Source organism: Chiloscyllium plagiosum, unplaced genomic scaffold (assembly GCF_037043375.1).
Source record: "Chiloscyllium plagiosum isolate Xiang-an unplaced genomic scaffold, Cpla_swu_hap1 HiC_scaffold_8, whole genome shotgun sequence".
NCBI classification, from domain to species: domain Eukaryota; kingdom Metazoa; phylum Chordata; class Chondrichthyes; order Orectolobiformes; family Hemiscylliidae; genus Chiloscyllium; species Chiloscyllium plagiosum.
The window spans coordinates 39,202,659-39,217,356 of NW_028270146.1; the positions used below are offsets into that span (position 1 = coordinate 39,202,659).

Consider the following 14,698-nt stretch of genomic DNA (forward strand, 5'->3'; position numbering starts at 1 on the left):
GGCCAATTCACCTAACTTGCACATTTTTGGACTGTGGGAGGAAACCCGCGCAGACACAGGGAGAATGTGCAAACTCCACACAGTCAGTCGCCTGAGGCAGGAATTGAACCTGGGTCTCTGGCGCTGTGAGGCAGCAGTGCTAACCACTGTGCTACCGTGCCGCCCACGGTTTGCTAGAAAATTAGCACAGTTTTACATCCCCAAAAGTAGTGTCAACAACCCAAAGGAAAACAATGTAATTAATGCAGCATACATAGCAAGAACAACAAATATGAAAGAAAAACAGAACTCTGACTATGACAGACAGAAAATCAGATGACTTCAAGAATTCTGAGAGTTCTCAGTTTGAATAACTTTGCCATTAATAACAACCATAATGAAATAAAGTACAGTACTTACTCAGCCTTAACTTTCTGCATAATTGATGACTTGATTTTATTTGAAGAAGATAATCTGAAAATAATTGGTTTGAATAGACGATCATAGGGGTTACAATGTAAACAATGGATGTCAAAGTCAACCAAGCAACAAGCAAAATTTGATTACGCTTCTTGAAATATCTTGAGTTGTAGCTACTTGTGAAATTTCTTCATTCCATCACCATCAGTTCTCATGTAACTCATGTTTATTTTGAAAACCCACTCTTACAAGTTTAAAGACTTAATATTGCAGATGTATACTTTCACTCAAGCAGTAATATCTACCATTGTACTTCACTGCATTCCTAGAAACAATCCTTTCGATCATGCGGAATAGAAATGACATTTTTTTCTATGGTGTTCCTGCACATCAAATTATCATTGCACATAAGTTAAACCCAAACACTGGAGTTCTCTACACAATACTAAAAAAAAATCCTGCAACTTTTGCCTTTGCATACGTGTAAGCTAACACAATTTAGTGACCACTACTTGGAAATATTTCCAACTGCATCAGAAAACTGAGATTTGTTTTTATAATTATTGCCAGAGGTTTATGAGCCATGTAATTCAAGATTTAATCAAAAAAACCATAAGACTTATCATAAATATAGACATTTAGCCCCTCAAATTCAATGAGATTATGGCTGATCTAATAATCCACAACTCCATTTTCCTATCTTTTCCCTATAATGCTCGATTTGCATACCGATTAAAAATCAGTCCATTTCAGAATTGAATAAATGTACTTAATGATCCAGTCTTGACAGCCCTATGTGGTAATGAATTCCACAGACTCCCCCTCTGAGAGAAAAAATTATCTTCATCTCTGTCTTAAGTGGGCAACCCCTTACTCTGCCATCTGGACTTAGACACTCCCTCAAGGGGAAATAACCTCTCCATATTTACGCTGTCATACTCCCTAAGAATTCCATTTCCTTCAATAAGGTCTCCTCTCATGCTTCTAAAATCTAATGAGTACAACTTCAGCCTACTCAATCTCCCCTAAGAAAATCCCTCCATACCAGGAATCAATCTAGTCAATCTTCTCTGGACTACCTCCAATATTAGTATATCTTTCCTGAGACAAGGGGACCAAACTTTTTACAGTATTCCAGGTATGACATGAATAATGCTTGATACAGTTTATCAAGACTTTTCCCTATGAAATAAAGGTTAACACTCCATTTGCCTTCTCTATTACTTTGAACTTGGATGCAAGCTTTTTATAATTAATGTACAAGAACCTTTAAATCCCCCTGTGCCGCAGTTTTCTGCAGTCTTTCCATGCTTAAATAATATTCAACTTTTCTACTTTTCTGCCAAAATGCATGACCACACATTTTCCCACATTATATCCCACCTACCAAGTTTTGATCATTCACTTGACCTGTCTCTATCCCTCTGTAGAGCTTTCATCATTCTCACTATCTCTCTTCCCATGTATATCTTGGTATATCTGCAAACTTGGCGATAATACATTTACTCTGCCATTCAAACCATTAATAAGTACTGTAAATAATTATTTCCTCAGTAATGATACCTGTGGCATTAGTTCCAGGTTATCATCCTGAAAATGCCATCTTTACCTCAACTCTCTGTCTCCTATTAATTAGCTAATCCTTTATCCATGCTAATATACCACCTCCAACACAAGGGGCTCTTATTTTACTAAGTAGATTTATGTGAAGTACCTTATCAAATGTGTTTTGGAATCCAAATGAATTACATTTATTGGTTCTCTTTATCTATTCAGTTTGTTACCTCCTCAAAGAACTGTAATAAATTTGTCAGGCATGACTTCCCCTTCCTGAAGCCATTCTAATCCTGCTCCATCATATTTTGCATTTCTAACCAATCTGCTATAATAGTCTTTATAATAGATTCTATCTTTTTGCCAATGTCAGATGTTAGGCTAACTGGCCTACAGATTCCTGTTTTTTTGTCAAGCTCCATTTTAGAACAAGGGTGTTAGACGGATCTTCCATATTACTAGAGCTATTTAATAAAATAAGTAGAAGATAAATAATTAATTTGGATATGAAACCAAATAATAGAAGAGGTATTTCATTGGCAGATGGAAATTAATGTGCCTTAACCTTTTATTTGGAAATGGTGGTTTGTAACTAACATAGCTCTATTTATCAATTTGTTACTGTCATTGCCAAACCTCAGTCAATGTATGTTCTTGTAAATATAATCACTAGTTTTAGCAATATTTTAAATTCCTAACAAAATAATCAGTAGATTCATTGTGACATTAAAATTCGAGAAAGCTTGACTGAAATATAAATATACCAGCCGGGCCAAGGCATGTGTTTCTACACAGTAGGCAGGCTGTAATTCCTATCTGTGAGGAACTATGCATTTATGTATGAAAAGGTCTTATCTTCAAAAGAATATTAACAAGAAAATTAAATGTGTAGATGAAATTCAACATAGCTAAAGAAACCTTGAGATGATGGACACAATGACTGATTACTTCCCATATTAAAGCATGTCTCGTTCTTTGTACGTACACCGAGTGATTTCTATTAATTCACATGGTAACTGCCCATGTACTGTTTGCTTCAGAAAGTTGGCAGTCCATGATTATGATTGTGACAAAGCTATGGCTTTAAGGGGTGTGTTTTGTCCTAATTTTTAAAATGAAGTGTGATTGACTCAGAGGTACCAAGCGTCTTGTTCCAAGCCAATAAAATAAATAGCTCATGAGGCTTGGGCTTTTTTCAAAAAGTTGGAAGAATAGAAGTGGCCTGAATGGGTGGGATCAAACTCCCATAAAACCAGGATAGCATTCAGCAGCAGTTGCTTGAGTCTTGAAGCTGGATGTAGAAGCTTTCTTTCCTCCCACTGTTACAGCTAAAAGCTGTGGTTCTCTTCCTAAATCTAGAATTACATATGAGACAATCTATTTTATTGACTTTGCCTTTGCCAAGGCTGTACCTATGAAATGTTACTATGTTGGAACAGTTAATGATTAGTTTATAATTTTAAGTATTTCGATAGAGTTTTACAGTTAAGTTAATTCTCTTCTTTTATTTTGTCTATATTTTAACTACAGTATATGAATAAAGTGTGTTTTGCTCCAACCCTAGTAGCTTGACCAATTGAATTGCATTCGGAATGCAAAGCCTGGCACTTGTCTTTAAATTAAGAAAAAGTTAGAGTTTAGGCTCTCTCCTGGACATGTTTTTTAGGGGGGGAGGGGGGGGGGTGGTTGACTTCGTCCATAACAGTTGCAAATAGACCTCCACGTGAGACTATTTTTTGTTGTTATCTACAGATAGTTATGAAGTTGTTAATCACTGATAAGTTAAAAGTTGTATACAACTTTGTACTAATGTCACATCTTTGCTGATTGCATTTTTCTTCTGCTCTTAATTGTTTTTACTGTTCTACTCAATACCAACTTCCATTTTCTTGTCTAAATTCTCCTGTTCTTCTGATCATCCTGTTAGTATATTCTTGCAGTTTTGCACATTCCAGTGAATGATTTCCCTTTCTTCTGGCAATATTTGTACAGGTTAGACTTTTGCTTTGCCTAATTTTCAACTTGTTATTGATGCACATGGAATGTTGGTTTAATTGAGCTCTTGCACATACATTTATCGCACATGTTCAACAATATACCTTTAAATGTACTGCAGTTGTATTAAGCTAACATAATATTGATCAACCTTCCTCAATTTAGTTACTTTATTGGTTGCCTCATTCTATTAAATTTAATCCTTTCAGGTATTGGGTCCTGGTTTTGGATGTTCTTGATTCCAAAATTATTTTTATAACTTTATTACTTTAATATCATTATTCACTCAGCACAACTCTGATTTCCAGAACCTGCATGTTTTCTGAGTCTTTAAAAAATGCATATTGCAATAAGAAAGCTGCAAGAGATACTACGCAAAGAAATAGTTATGCTTTATATTCAGTAACACTGACACTAAACCATTTAGATTTTCCCAGTTTATCTTGGGTTGATTAAAATATTCCATTAAAATAATAGGCGTTTCATATACTTTCATTACCTTTTAATTGATCAAACTCCCCAGCCCGCACTCCACTCCACCTCTTTGCTGACTGGGTGGTCAATAGAATAAACCTAGTGATAGCTTGGATTTTTTAGCATCTGATATCAAATTAGGGTAGTTAATTCTCAAGAAAATGAAGACTTTACAATTTCTAGCATTATTGACAAATTTAATCACTTATGGTGATGTTTCTTTTTTCAATTGTGATATAGCCAGGTCTGAACATTAACAGTATTGTGGTTAAGCGAGGGATTGAAAGATTATCAGGCTTGGCAAGAATGTGTATTTAAGTTAAATTAGCTCAGTTATGAAGTCATTGAATTGTAGAGTAGGTCAAAGGGATGAATCACCTAATCCTGCTCCAAATTTATTTGTTTATACAACTTGCTACCAGTCATGGGTACTATGATTGGAACCTTATTTGAAATATGGCATGAACAGGGAAATTGTGCACTGGAGTCAAAGATGATGATAAATGCTAGCATAGGAAGAAGGATGAAGAGCTTTCAGCTAGGGTCCTTATCCATCTAGAGAATTAGGATTTACAGGTAACAACTCTTACATTGCCACCTAAGCCAATAGCACATGCATGTCACCTACACATTATGAAAGTAGTGCTCAGAGAATTCTGCCATCTCTTTAGGCCATAAGCTCAGTCTCAGAACACCCCAAGGAATCTAAAATGTAGAATTTTTATTTTGTGCTGTTGAAAGCATTTGATGATGGTTAGATTTTTAATGATATGGTTAAACATTACTATAATTTGTCCAATCATTTGCATGTGCTCTCAGTAACCACATTTGCCAGCTATGATTCTGGACATCTTGGATGTTTGTTAGATTGAGAAAAGGGAAACAAAAACATAACTTTATGAATGGATTATTTTTGGACAGAAAAATTAATACATAATCAATGACCCAAAACACTGTTATGTGAACTCTAGGGAAAAGATCTGCTTTATGCGAAAGTGAGTACTGCTGGAAATTAGAGTCAAGAGTGTGGTGCTGGAAAAGCACAGCAGGTCAGGCAGCATCCGAGGAGCAGGAAAATCTACGTTTCGGGCAAAAGCCCTTCATCAGGATCTGCTTTAGTCAAACATTTGGTGAGTGGTACTAATAATGACATTTATTTTGAAGACTAGAAAGTTAGAGAGATAACTGAAACAGAAATGGAGAACTAAAGGGAAAGAGAAAGAAATCAAAAACGGCAAATATGACAGTCTAGCCATAACAACAGGAAAGTATCAGAGAAGAACAAAATATGTACAAGACATTTAGACTTTTATTTGTATACATACCTTTCTACACAGTAATCATAAGGGTGTTCAAAACTTTCTTGTAGCTCTTTGCAATGGGAATTGAGAGATAAAACATCCCTGTCCTCTTTATCATCAGAGCGAATCTGTTTATTATAAACAGCCGACCAGAAAAACTTTATACACCTTATCGTTCTACTGAATATACATGATATTTAAAATGTCACCATACTATTCTAATTGACCAGAACTCGATGAATTTACAACTAACATACATCAATATTAAAATTTACAATGATTATCATTTTTAAAATACTCATTCTGTAGATAGCGGCAACATTTGGAAGGCCAATAGCTTTAAAAAACATCCCTAGTTTGAAAAATGATATTGAGCCTTCTTCTCCAGCTATCACTGTGCATGAGATGAAGATAAATAGAGAAACCTAATGAGAATTAAGTAATGGCTATATATTTCCGAGTCAGGGGGGCATTTGAGGGGAAACTTGGGACTGATGGTGTTTTCATGAACTTTTTGCCAGTGTCCTTCAGGTTATGGAAATTGCAGGTTTAAAAAGAGTTTAAAAAAATCTAGGTGAGTTGCTGTAGTGTATTCTGTACATAGTTGACACATAGGGGCTAGTGGTGGAAGAAATCTATAGGTAAACTGATGGATGAGTTCCAAATCAGTGAAACTACTTTGCTCTGAATAAAGTCTAGCTTCTTGAACATTGTTGTGCCTGCACCCATCCAGGAAAGAGAACAATATTTCACCACGCGCTTGACTTCTCTCATGGAGGTGGTGGTAAGGTTTATGGATATCAGGAAATGAACCATTGGTTCCAGGATTCTCAGTGGCTAACATACTAGTAGTGGCAAGATTTGATAGGAAATTCAGCAATATTAAACCACTGGAAATGATTGGGTAAACTTCATGTTGCACCTGTATGGAAATGACTTGACTAAAATCATGAATACTTCTAGATTCTTCAGCAATAAAGCCATGGTACTGTTGGAACTCACACCCTTTGTTGTAACCTGTGTATGCAGCTGTTTCTTTGGTGTTACATGAGGTTCATCAAAATTGCAATCTGTGATGATAAAGGGACCACAAGAAGTGATCACGAAGGATTATCTATCCTGAATTTATGTCTGAATGCGATCCCAAGTGCTTCAGCTTCAGCAATCACACGTCACATTCCAAAACTTATACACATTAATTTACATTGTAATTTCTAAAACTAAAAATTTTAAAAGCATTTGGTCATATGAAGAACATTAATTTTATCATAGAATATGAATTATACTTTGTGTAAAGAATATTCAGTCTCTTTCATTACCACAATACAAAGATTATTCGTTTAGTATATCATTTAAGATTGCCTACAGTAGAAGTGAATTATCACCTAACCTGTGATGAAGTAAACTGTGAAGGATCCTTCTTGTTCTTCAGTGAAGGTGCATCTCGAGAGCTATAAATCATGAATATATCTTTATGAACTATAGTTTTAATTCAACTGCTTGAAGAACATGATAGCATTTCAGTATTGTTTCTAAGAAAAGGAAGAGAATGGTCCTTAATCCACACTTATAAAATATTAATAATTTCTACAATTTTATAGATTATATAAAATGTGCACAATAGTTTTACAGAATGAATTAAAACTCTTCAGTTGATCTTTGAAATTAAGATCTTAAAATTATTGTCACTAACTGACATGTTTCAAACTGAAGCTATGTCTAACAGACTTGCTTCAGATTACCTGCAGGCATAATCTTATATTTTAAACTCTAGGATACTTCAAGATCATTTCTAATTGGTAATTTCAGCAAAGTTCAACAAAAGCATTTAGGCAGGAAACTAAAAGGGGTTATTTTGGCGAGATGGGTGATATGCTAATACCTTACAGGGATGAGAACAGTCAAACCTAAAAGAGAGCATGCATTCTGGGATATACAGCTAAGTTTGGAAATAAATGTCTAAAAATTCCAATATAATGAATTCATGAGTTGATTGAGCAGTTGCTGTTGGGACTGTGTTTCAACGTTAGTAATTTTGAAAAATGTAAATTTCTAAGCTAATACAGGGAAAGAAAGAATCTATAGGCACAGGAGATTGAGTTGATTTGTGAATGATGGTGAAAAATTACTCCTTTAACTAATCTCCAGTTTATTTAGTTAACTGCACAAGAAATAGGATAAAATGTGTTCAACCAATTCAGAATAATGAAAGATAAAGTGATTCTCTCAAATATGTAAGGTCAAGGCATGGCAGAACAAGTTGGCCAAGTGGAATGCTCATCCTGTGGCATTTGGGGAGGCCTGGATGCTTCTCATGATCCAGAAGAGTCTATTTGCAGCAAGAATCACTAGCTGCACAAGGTTGAGCTTCAGTTTTCAAAGGTCAAGCACTAGTTACAGTCACCGGCACATCCACGAAGCAGAGAATTACATGGATAGCATGTTCAGAGAGGTGGTCATACTGCAAGTTAGGGGAAAGCAGTAGATATGACTGCCAGGCAGTCCAAGAGAACTAGAAAGGTAGTACAGAAGTCCCCAGAGCTCCAACTCACTAACCAGTTTTCCATTCCAGATATTGATGAGGGTGATGGATCCTTGGAGAAGTGCAGAAACAGCCAACTCCATGGCATCACCAGTATTCCAGTTGTATAGGGGCGGGAGCAGAAAAGTGTGGAGGGACATTACTGATAGGGGATTCTTTAGTTACAGGACTGGGCAGGTTTTTTCTGCAGCCATCAAAGAGACTCCACAATATCTTGTTGCCTCCCTGATTCTAGGATTAAGATACCATAGATGGCTGCATGGCATTCTTCTGCAGGAGATCAAATGGCCAGAGGTTACGCTCCATTTTGATACTAATGACAGAGGTTAGAAAGATAATGTAATCCTGAAATTGGAATTTAGAAAACCAGGTAGAGAAATTAGAAAAGGTGACCTCTAAAATAGTAATTTTCAGATTATTCCCAGTGCCTCTTGCAAGTGACTACAGAAATAGGAAAATAATACGGGACTGGTAAGATGCTTGGGGGGGCGGGGATGGTGGGCTTTAGATTCATGGGACATTGTGATCTGGGTGTGCAAAGTGCTGGGAGAGATACATAGCACTAAAATAGACAACAACAAGTTAATAGGATGAGTTGGAGTAAGGAGTACTTATTTCGAGTTGGAGTAATTAAAGCATCCCAAATCAGTGTTTTACTGCATGTATATGACTGCACACAGTCTTATTAATACAATTAGGGAGGTACATGCACAGATTGTCTTGTGGAATTATGATGTATGGTGATAATAGAGACCTGGCTTAAGGAAAGGCAAGTCTGCATGTTAAATATTCCTGCTAACTTGTTCAGACAAAATAGACAGGAACCAAAAAAATGAGGAGTGACAATTTCAGGTAAGGAGAACAGTGCAATACAGGAAAAAAGAGCATATTCACAAGGGATCAAGGACAGAATTGGTTACCTAGAGCTAAGGAATAAGGAAAGTGCAGTTACATTGCCAGGTGTAATCTACAGATCAGCAGCTTGTGGGGAGGATATAGTGCAGTAAATCTACAAGGAAGTTAGAGCAAGGTGTTAACATCATAGAATAATAATAATGGAAATATTATTTATCCGTATAAGACTACGATAATCGTAGTGTGAAAGGCAATGAGGGAGAAGTGTTCCTAAACTGCATTCAGGAAAACTTTCTACAGCAGTATGTGACCAATCCATAGCAAAAAAGGAAATTTCAAAGTCCTCTAAAAGCATAGCAATAGTATAGGTGTGTTAAAAGGAAGAAAATGGCTAATTAGGAACCAAAACAGGAATTTACATATTGGAGCACGAGGCATGATGAGATGTTAAATTAGTAGTTTGCTATCTTTGCTAACAAGGCAGATTCAGCCCAGACCTTGGTGACAGGGGAGAAAACTCAGTCACTTGAACGGTTTAAATTTGAAAAGGAGATACCGAATAAGCTGTTGATATGTAAACTTAATAAGGCATCAAGACTGGGTGAGATGCATCCATGGATATTGAAGAAAGTGAACAAACATTGCAGAGACACTGGCTATAATCTTTACTCTTCCCTGAATTTGGGGCAATGCTGGGAGATTGGAGATTTGCAAACATTACGCCCTTGTTCATTAAAAAAAAGTTGTACAGAGAGGCCCATCAACTATAGACCAGTCAATTTAACTTTAGTGGTGGAGATACTTCCAGAGACAATTATTTGACATAGAATTAATAGTCACACAGAAAAATCTGAGTTGATCCGGTAGTGTCAGAATAGATTTGCTAAGGGAAATTTGTGTCTAACTAACTTGAAGTTTTTTAAAGAGGTAACAGAGAGGATTGATGCGGGCAAGGCTGTTGATATGAAGAAGGCCAACAGGACATCTGATACAGATTTTCAAAATCATGAAGAGGCTGGATAGAGTAGATAGTCAGGGAACACAGTTTTAAAGTGTTTGCAAAAGAAGCAAATGCAAGGTGAGAAAAAAACTATTTTATACAGTGAGTGATTAGGGTCTGGGACATGTTTTCTGGAAGCTTGGTGAAGCCTGGTTCAACTAAGTTATTCAAGAGGGCACTGGATGATTACTTAAATAGAAACAATGTGCAGAGTTACAGGGAAAAGGACAAAGATTAGTACCAAGCAACTTCTCAATAACGGAGTCAGAAGGTTCGGGTTCATGGAGATTGCCCAAACAAGCTGATCAAAAGTATTCGTTTCTAAAACCTCAAAGCACCTCTTCCACCATTTCATTATACACTGACATACAGACAACTTACAATATTTTATTATTCACAGGCAACATTCACACCCAAGGTGCATGTCATGTTAGATTAGATTAGATTAATTACAGAGTGGAAACAGGCCCTTCGGCCCAACAAGTCCACACCGCCCCACCGAAGCACAACCCACCCATACCCCTACATTTACCCCTTACCTAACACTAGGGGCAATTTAGCATGGCCAATTCACCTGACCTGCACATCTTTGACTGTGGGAGGAAACCGGAGCACCCGGAGGAAACCCACGCAGACACGGGGAGAACGTGCAAACTCCACACAGACAGTTGCCTGAGGCGGGAATTGAACCCGGGTCTCTGGCGCTGTGAGGCAGCAGTGCTAACCACTGGGCCACCGTGCCACCCATGTGTGGTATGTCTCTCTCTCGCACAAGCGCACAGAAAAGTATGCACATGATCAACTTTCTTCTGTCACAACTCATTGGTTTAGTGTGCTGAAAATCAAGTCACACCACTTCCAGAGCCATCAGCAATCTGAAAAGATTTATTCAAAATATCCAAAGACGCCATTTACCTGACTGACAAACTCGGTTAAAAGTAAATACTCATCAGGTTTTTGTATTTGACCACAAAGTAACTATTTGTTAAGTAAAGGTAAATTTACTGTAGTTCTACAGACCATAGGCTGCTCTCTCATTAGAAAGATGACCGGAAGTGGTTTAATCTGAGGGTCACCTTGCTCAGGCTAGGGTAGAGACTGAGAAAGAAGGTCCTTCATGGTAACCTCAGCCGGTTTGGAAAATGAACCCATGCTGTTGGTCTCACTTTGCATTGCAAACCAGCTATCCTGCCAATTGAGCTAACAAACATCCCCACTTATTATGAACAAATTGTCTTTACCCAATGGCAGAAAAGAAATACAAATTGCGAATTTATAATTCTACAGCTTAAACTTTACCTCTTCTTAAATTCTCCCTTTACAAACTGACACACACAAAGAAAGCCAAGGACATTAAGACCATAAGAATAAGGAACAGGGGTAGCTATTCAATACGATCATGGCTGATCCGCCCAAGGCCTCAACTTCTCAATTTTGCCAGCTCTTCAAAGATCTCAATTCCCCAATATTTAAAAAAATTTATCTACCTCCTCTAAATACTTTCAGTGATCCAACCTCAACTACTCTCTGGGGTAGACAATACCAGACATTCACGACCATCTAGGAGAAAAAATTCCTTTGCATCTTAGTTACAGAATAAAGGGACACTTATGTAAAACTATGTTTCTTAATTTGAGATTCCCCCATGAATTGAAACGTGTCAACATTTATCCTGTTAATCTCCCTGGATTGGGCAAGGTCAAAAATGACACGACACCAGGTTACAGTCCAACAGGTTTATTTGAAAACACAAGCTTTGGGAACTTCGCTCTTTCTTTAGGTGCGAGTCTGAAGAAGGAGCAAAGCTCCAAACCTTGTGTTTTCAAATAAATCTGTTGGACTATAAACTGGCATCGTGTGATTTTTAACCTTTCAACAAGGGAATTTATAAAGAAATAGGCAACAGTTGAATGTTACTGGAGACTTTTTTTATACTTCCACTGAGGAAACAGACACACAAAGAGAGCTTTCTCTTTGCAGGCAAGGTATTTCTGCTGCACTGGCCTCACACATGCCATGGTTACCTGGGGAGATGCCAATCAAAATGTTGTTGTCAAGCAATTGTTTCCTAGTTCAGAATCGATTGGCTCTGTTTTGTTTGCATTTGCTCTCTCAGTTCCAGAAAGAAGCAACATTATATACAGCTCACCATGTGCTCCAAGAAACATGACTTTTAAAACTAAAGCCATCTTTTTGTACAGTTTCCTTGGTTTAAAGCAGCATCTCCATTTTCTAGTCCACAGTCCAAAAATGAAGAGAAGAAAAATATTTAATCTTTATATTTTCTTTCAGGGCTAGTTAGCATCAGGACCAAACTGTAGAGGTCAGGCACACTACACTTTCATTGAAGAAGTATGATCAGAAGGGAAGTGGAAAACCCAGAGGCTAAGGCAGAACTAGAGTAATCAAGATACATGGTTCCTTCAGGTTTCTTACAGATGCACAATTATTTCTGATTCTAATCCACAAAGCTACATTTGTTCCCATGCTTCACATGCTCTCACGAGTTATGGCCTCCTATAGGTTTCAACCTTCAACTTCTAGCTTTATCATTATAAGCTCTCAGGAACAAAAAAATCCACTACACATACTTGGAATAAGAGCAAAATAAGCAACAGCCACCTTGTGCTCCCCAATTCGGAGAGTGAGGACAGCAAAAATAATGGATTGTATAAGTAGCAACCAATTTAGAAACTGGGACAATGCATAACTTACCAGCTAGATCAGAAAGAGTTTACAATGGCGGCATGGTGGCTCAGTGGTTAGCACTGCTGCCTCACAGCACCAGGGACCCAGGTTCGATTCCAGCCTCAGGCAGACTGTCTATGTGGAGTTCACACATTCGCCCAGTGTCTGCATGGGTTTCCTCCGGATGCTCTGGTTTCCTCCCACAGGTCAGGTAGATCGGCCATGCTAAATTGCCCAGAGTGTTAGGTGCGTTAGTCAGAGGGAAATGGGTCTGGGTGGGTTACTCTTTGGATGGTCAGTGTGGACTTGTCGGGCTGAAAGGCCTGTTTCCACACTGTAGGGAATCTAATCATGGGTTCAAGTGGGCAGCAACCACACCATGGCAGGAGTACCATTGACTTAGTTCAGGTCATTGCTGAGGACTAAGTTCGTTTTGTAAAGGAGTCAGACCAGGCCCTCACAGGCTGAGATCCAAAGAAGCCTGAAAAGTGGGAGAAGCCGATAACAATGCTTGGTGCACTGGAGGGTCTGTCTGAAAAGTACAGGTCACATTAAGGGTTTAGAAGAATCTGTATCCATTTTGGTCTTTACTTTTGTGTACAGCTTGGGACTCATTGCCTTTGACATGAAGAAGTTGGCAATCTGTATCTGATGACGGAGGTCACAATTTCTAATAACGTCATTGCAACTTGCACAGAAAATAAAGTGCTGTAATCCAAATGGTAACCTGCAGGAAAAGACTTACACAATACCATTTTTTTTTGTAACTGGCCAAGAAGTTAAAAAAGGCTGCTAAAGTCACCTGACCTTTACCAATGCCAACTTTATAAGTTGCAGAGAGACATATCCAGACATATAAATAAAACTCTTGAACATGACTTAATGAAATTCATTAATGACTTATTATGAGAATTTAAATTGTGCATTGACAAGAACAAATGCTACAAATCCCAGGTGGGAAATGAACTGTCTCCAAGATGCTAATGACATATGGAAAATGACTTAAGTTTTAACAACATAATGTCAGCTAAGAATGATTTAATGATTTCTAGATAAAAAGAGACTCCATCCTCAACCAATCTGGAATAACAAACACCTTTTCAGGTGGAGAGAAGATGAGAAAGAGAGAGAAAAAGTGTGACATCTTAAAATAGCGAGTGGTCCGCTGTAAAGCAATCGGGCAGTTAACAGAGTTACCCCTGCAGAACCTGAAGCTTCTCTCCCAAAATCTGCAGTTCTAAGAAACCGATCTGTACAAAAACATTCATAATCTCAATACAAAAGCCATGCCAGCTGCTAGATCTGATTTCCCACTTTAGAATCTCAGCAGTTATCACCCCCCCCACCACCACCACCCAACTCCCGCCCAATGCACCATGCACATCATATCATGGCTCAAAATGTAAGGGACAAATGAGTGTCTCATTAAAATCAACTCCATGGATACCAGGCATTCAGCATTAGAATTAGGTTTATTGTCACACGCACTCACATGAGGACAATGAAAAGTTTACAAAGTTGCCACTTTTGGCAGCATCTTAGGGACAAAAGGTATCTCGGTACAAAACCTTAGGAATTCTTGATGATCTACAAGTGTTTGCACAAATGCGGCTTCTTGACGGGATAGATTGTTTTCCTCCAAGTTTAAACAAGAACTCATATAGGGCCATGAGCAAATTGCTCCCTGAGCATTGAAAATCCCACAATTCTGAAAAATCCCAATGCTCTCTGCCTCTTGTCTTCTCTGGAGATTCTGGTTTGAGATTCCTCAGAGGGTCAGAAATGCAGGTGCTCAGAGAATCATGACAATAGTATATATGATCCATGGTAATTTCTAGTAATTGGCTCCAGTCAGGGATGGCATGGTGTTGTGACATCAGGGCCAAATAA

General features: G+C 37.8%; 1 protein-coding gene across 6 annotated transcripts in view; it reads right to left on the bottom strand.

The window, feature by feature from the left end:
- Positions 1–14,698, bottom strand: part of LOC122553482 (spermatogenesis-associated protein 7-like) — a 90,801-nt gene that overhangs the window by 18,254 nt on the left and 57,849 nt on the right. For all 6 annotated transcript variants that reach the window (XR_015757876.1, XM_087989724.1, XM_087989723.1 and 3 more), the window contains 3 exons: positions 7,114–7,174; positions 5,748–5,851; positions 400–453 (listed from right to left, as the gene is read on the bottom strand). Coding sequence is in view for 5 of the 6 variants with exons in the window: in XM_087989724.1 (XP_087845850.1) it covers positions 400–453; positions 5,748–5,851; positions 7,114–7,174 (219 nt within the window). In the remaining variant the exon portion in view is untranslated. The remainder of the gene's footprint in view (positions 1–399; positions 454–5,747; positions 5,852–7,113; positions 7,175–14,698) is intronic.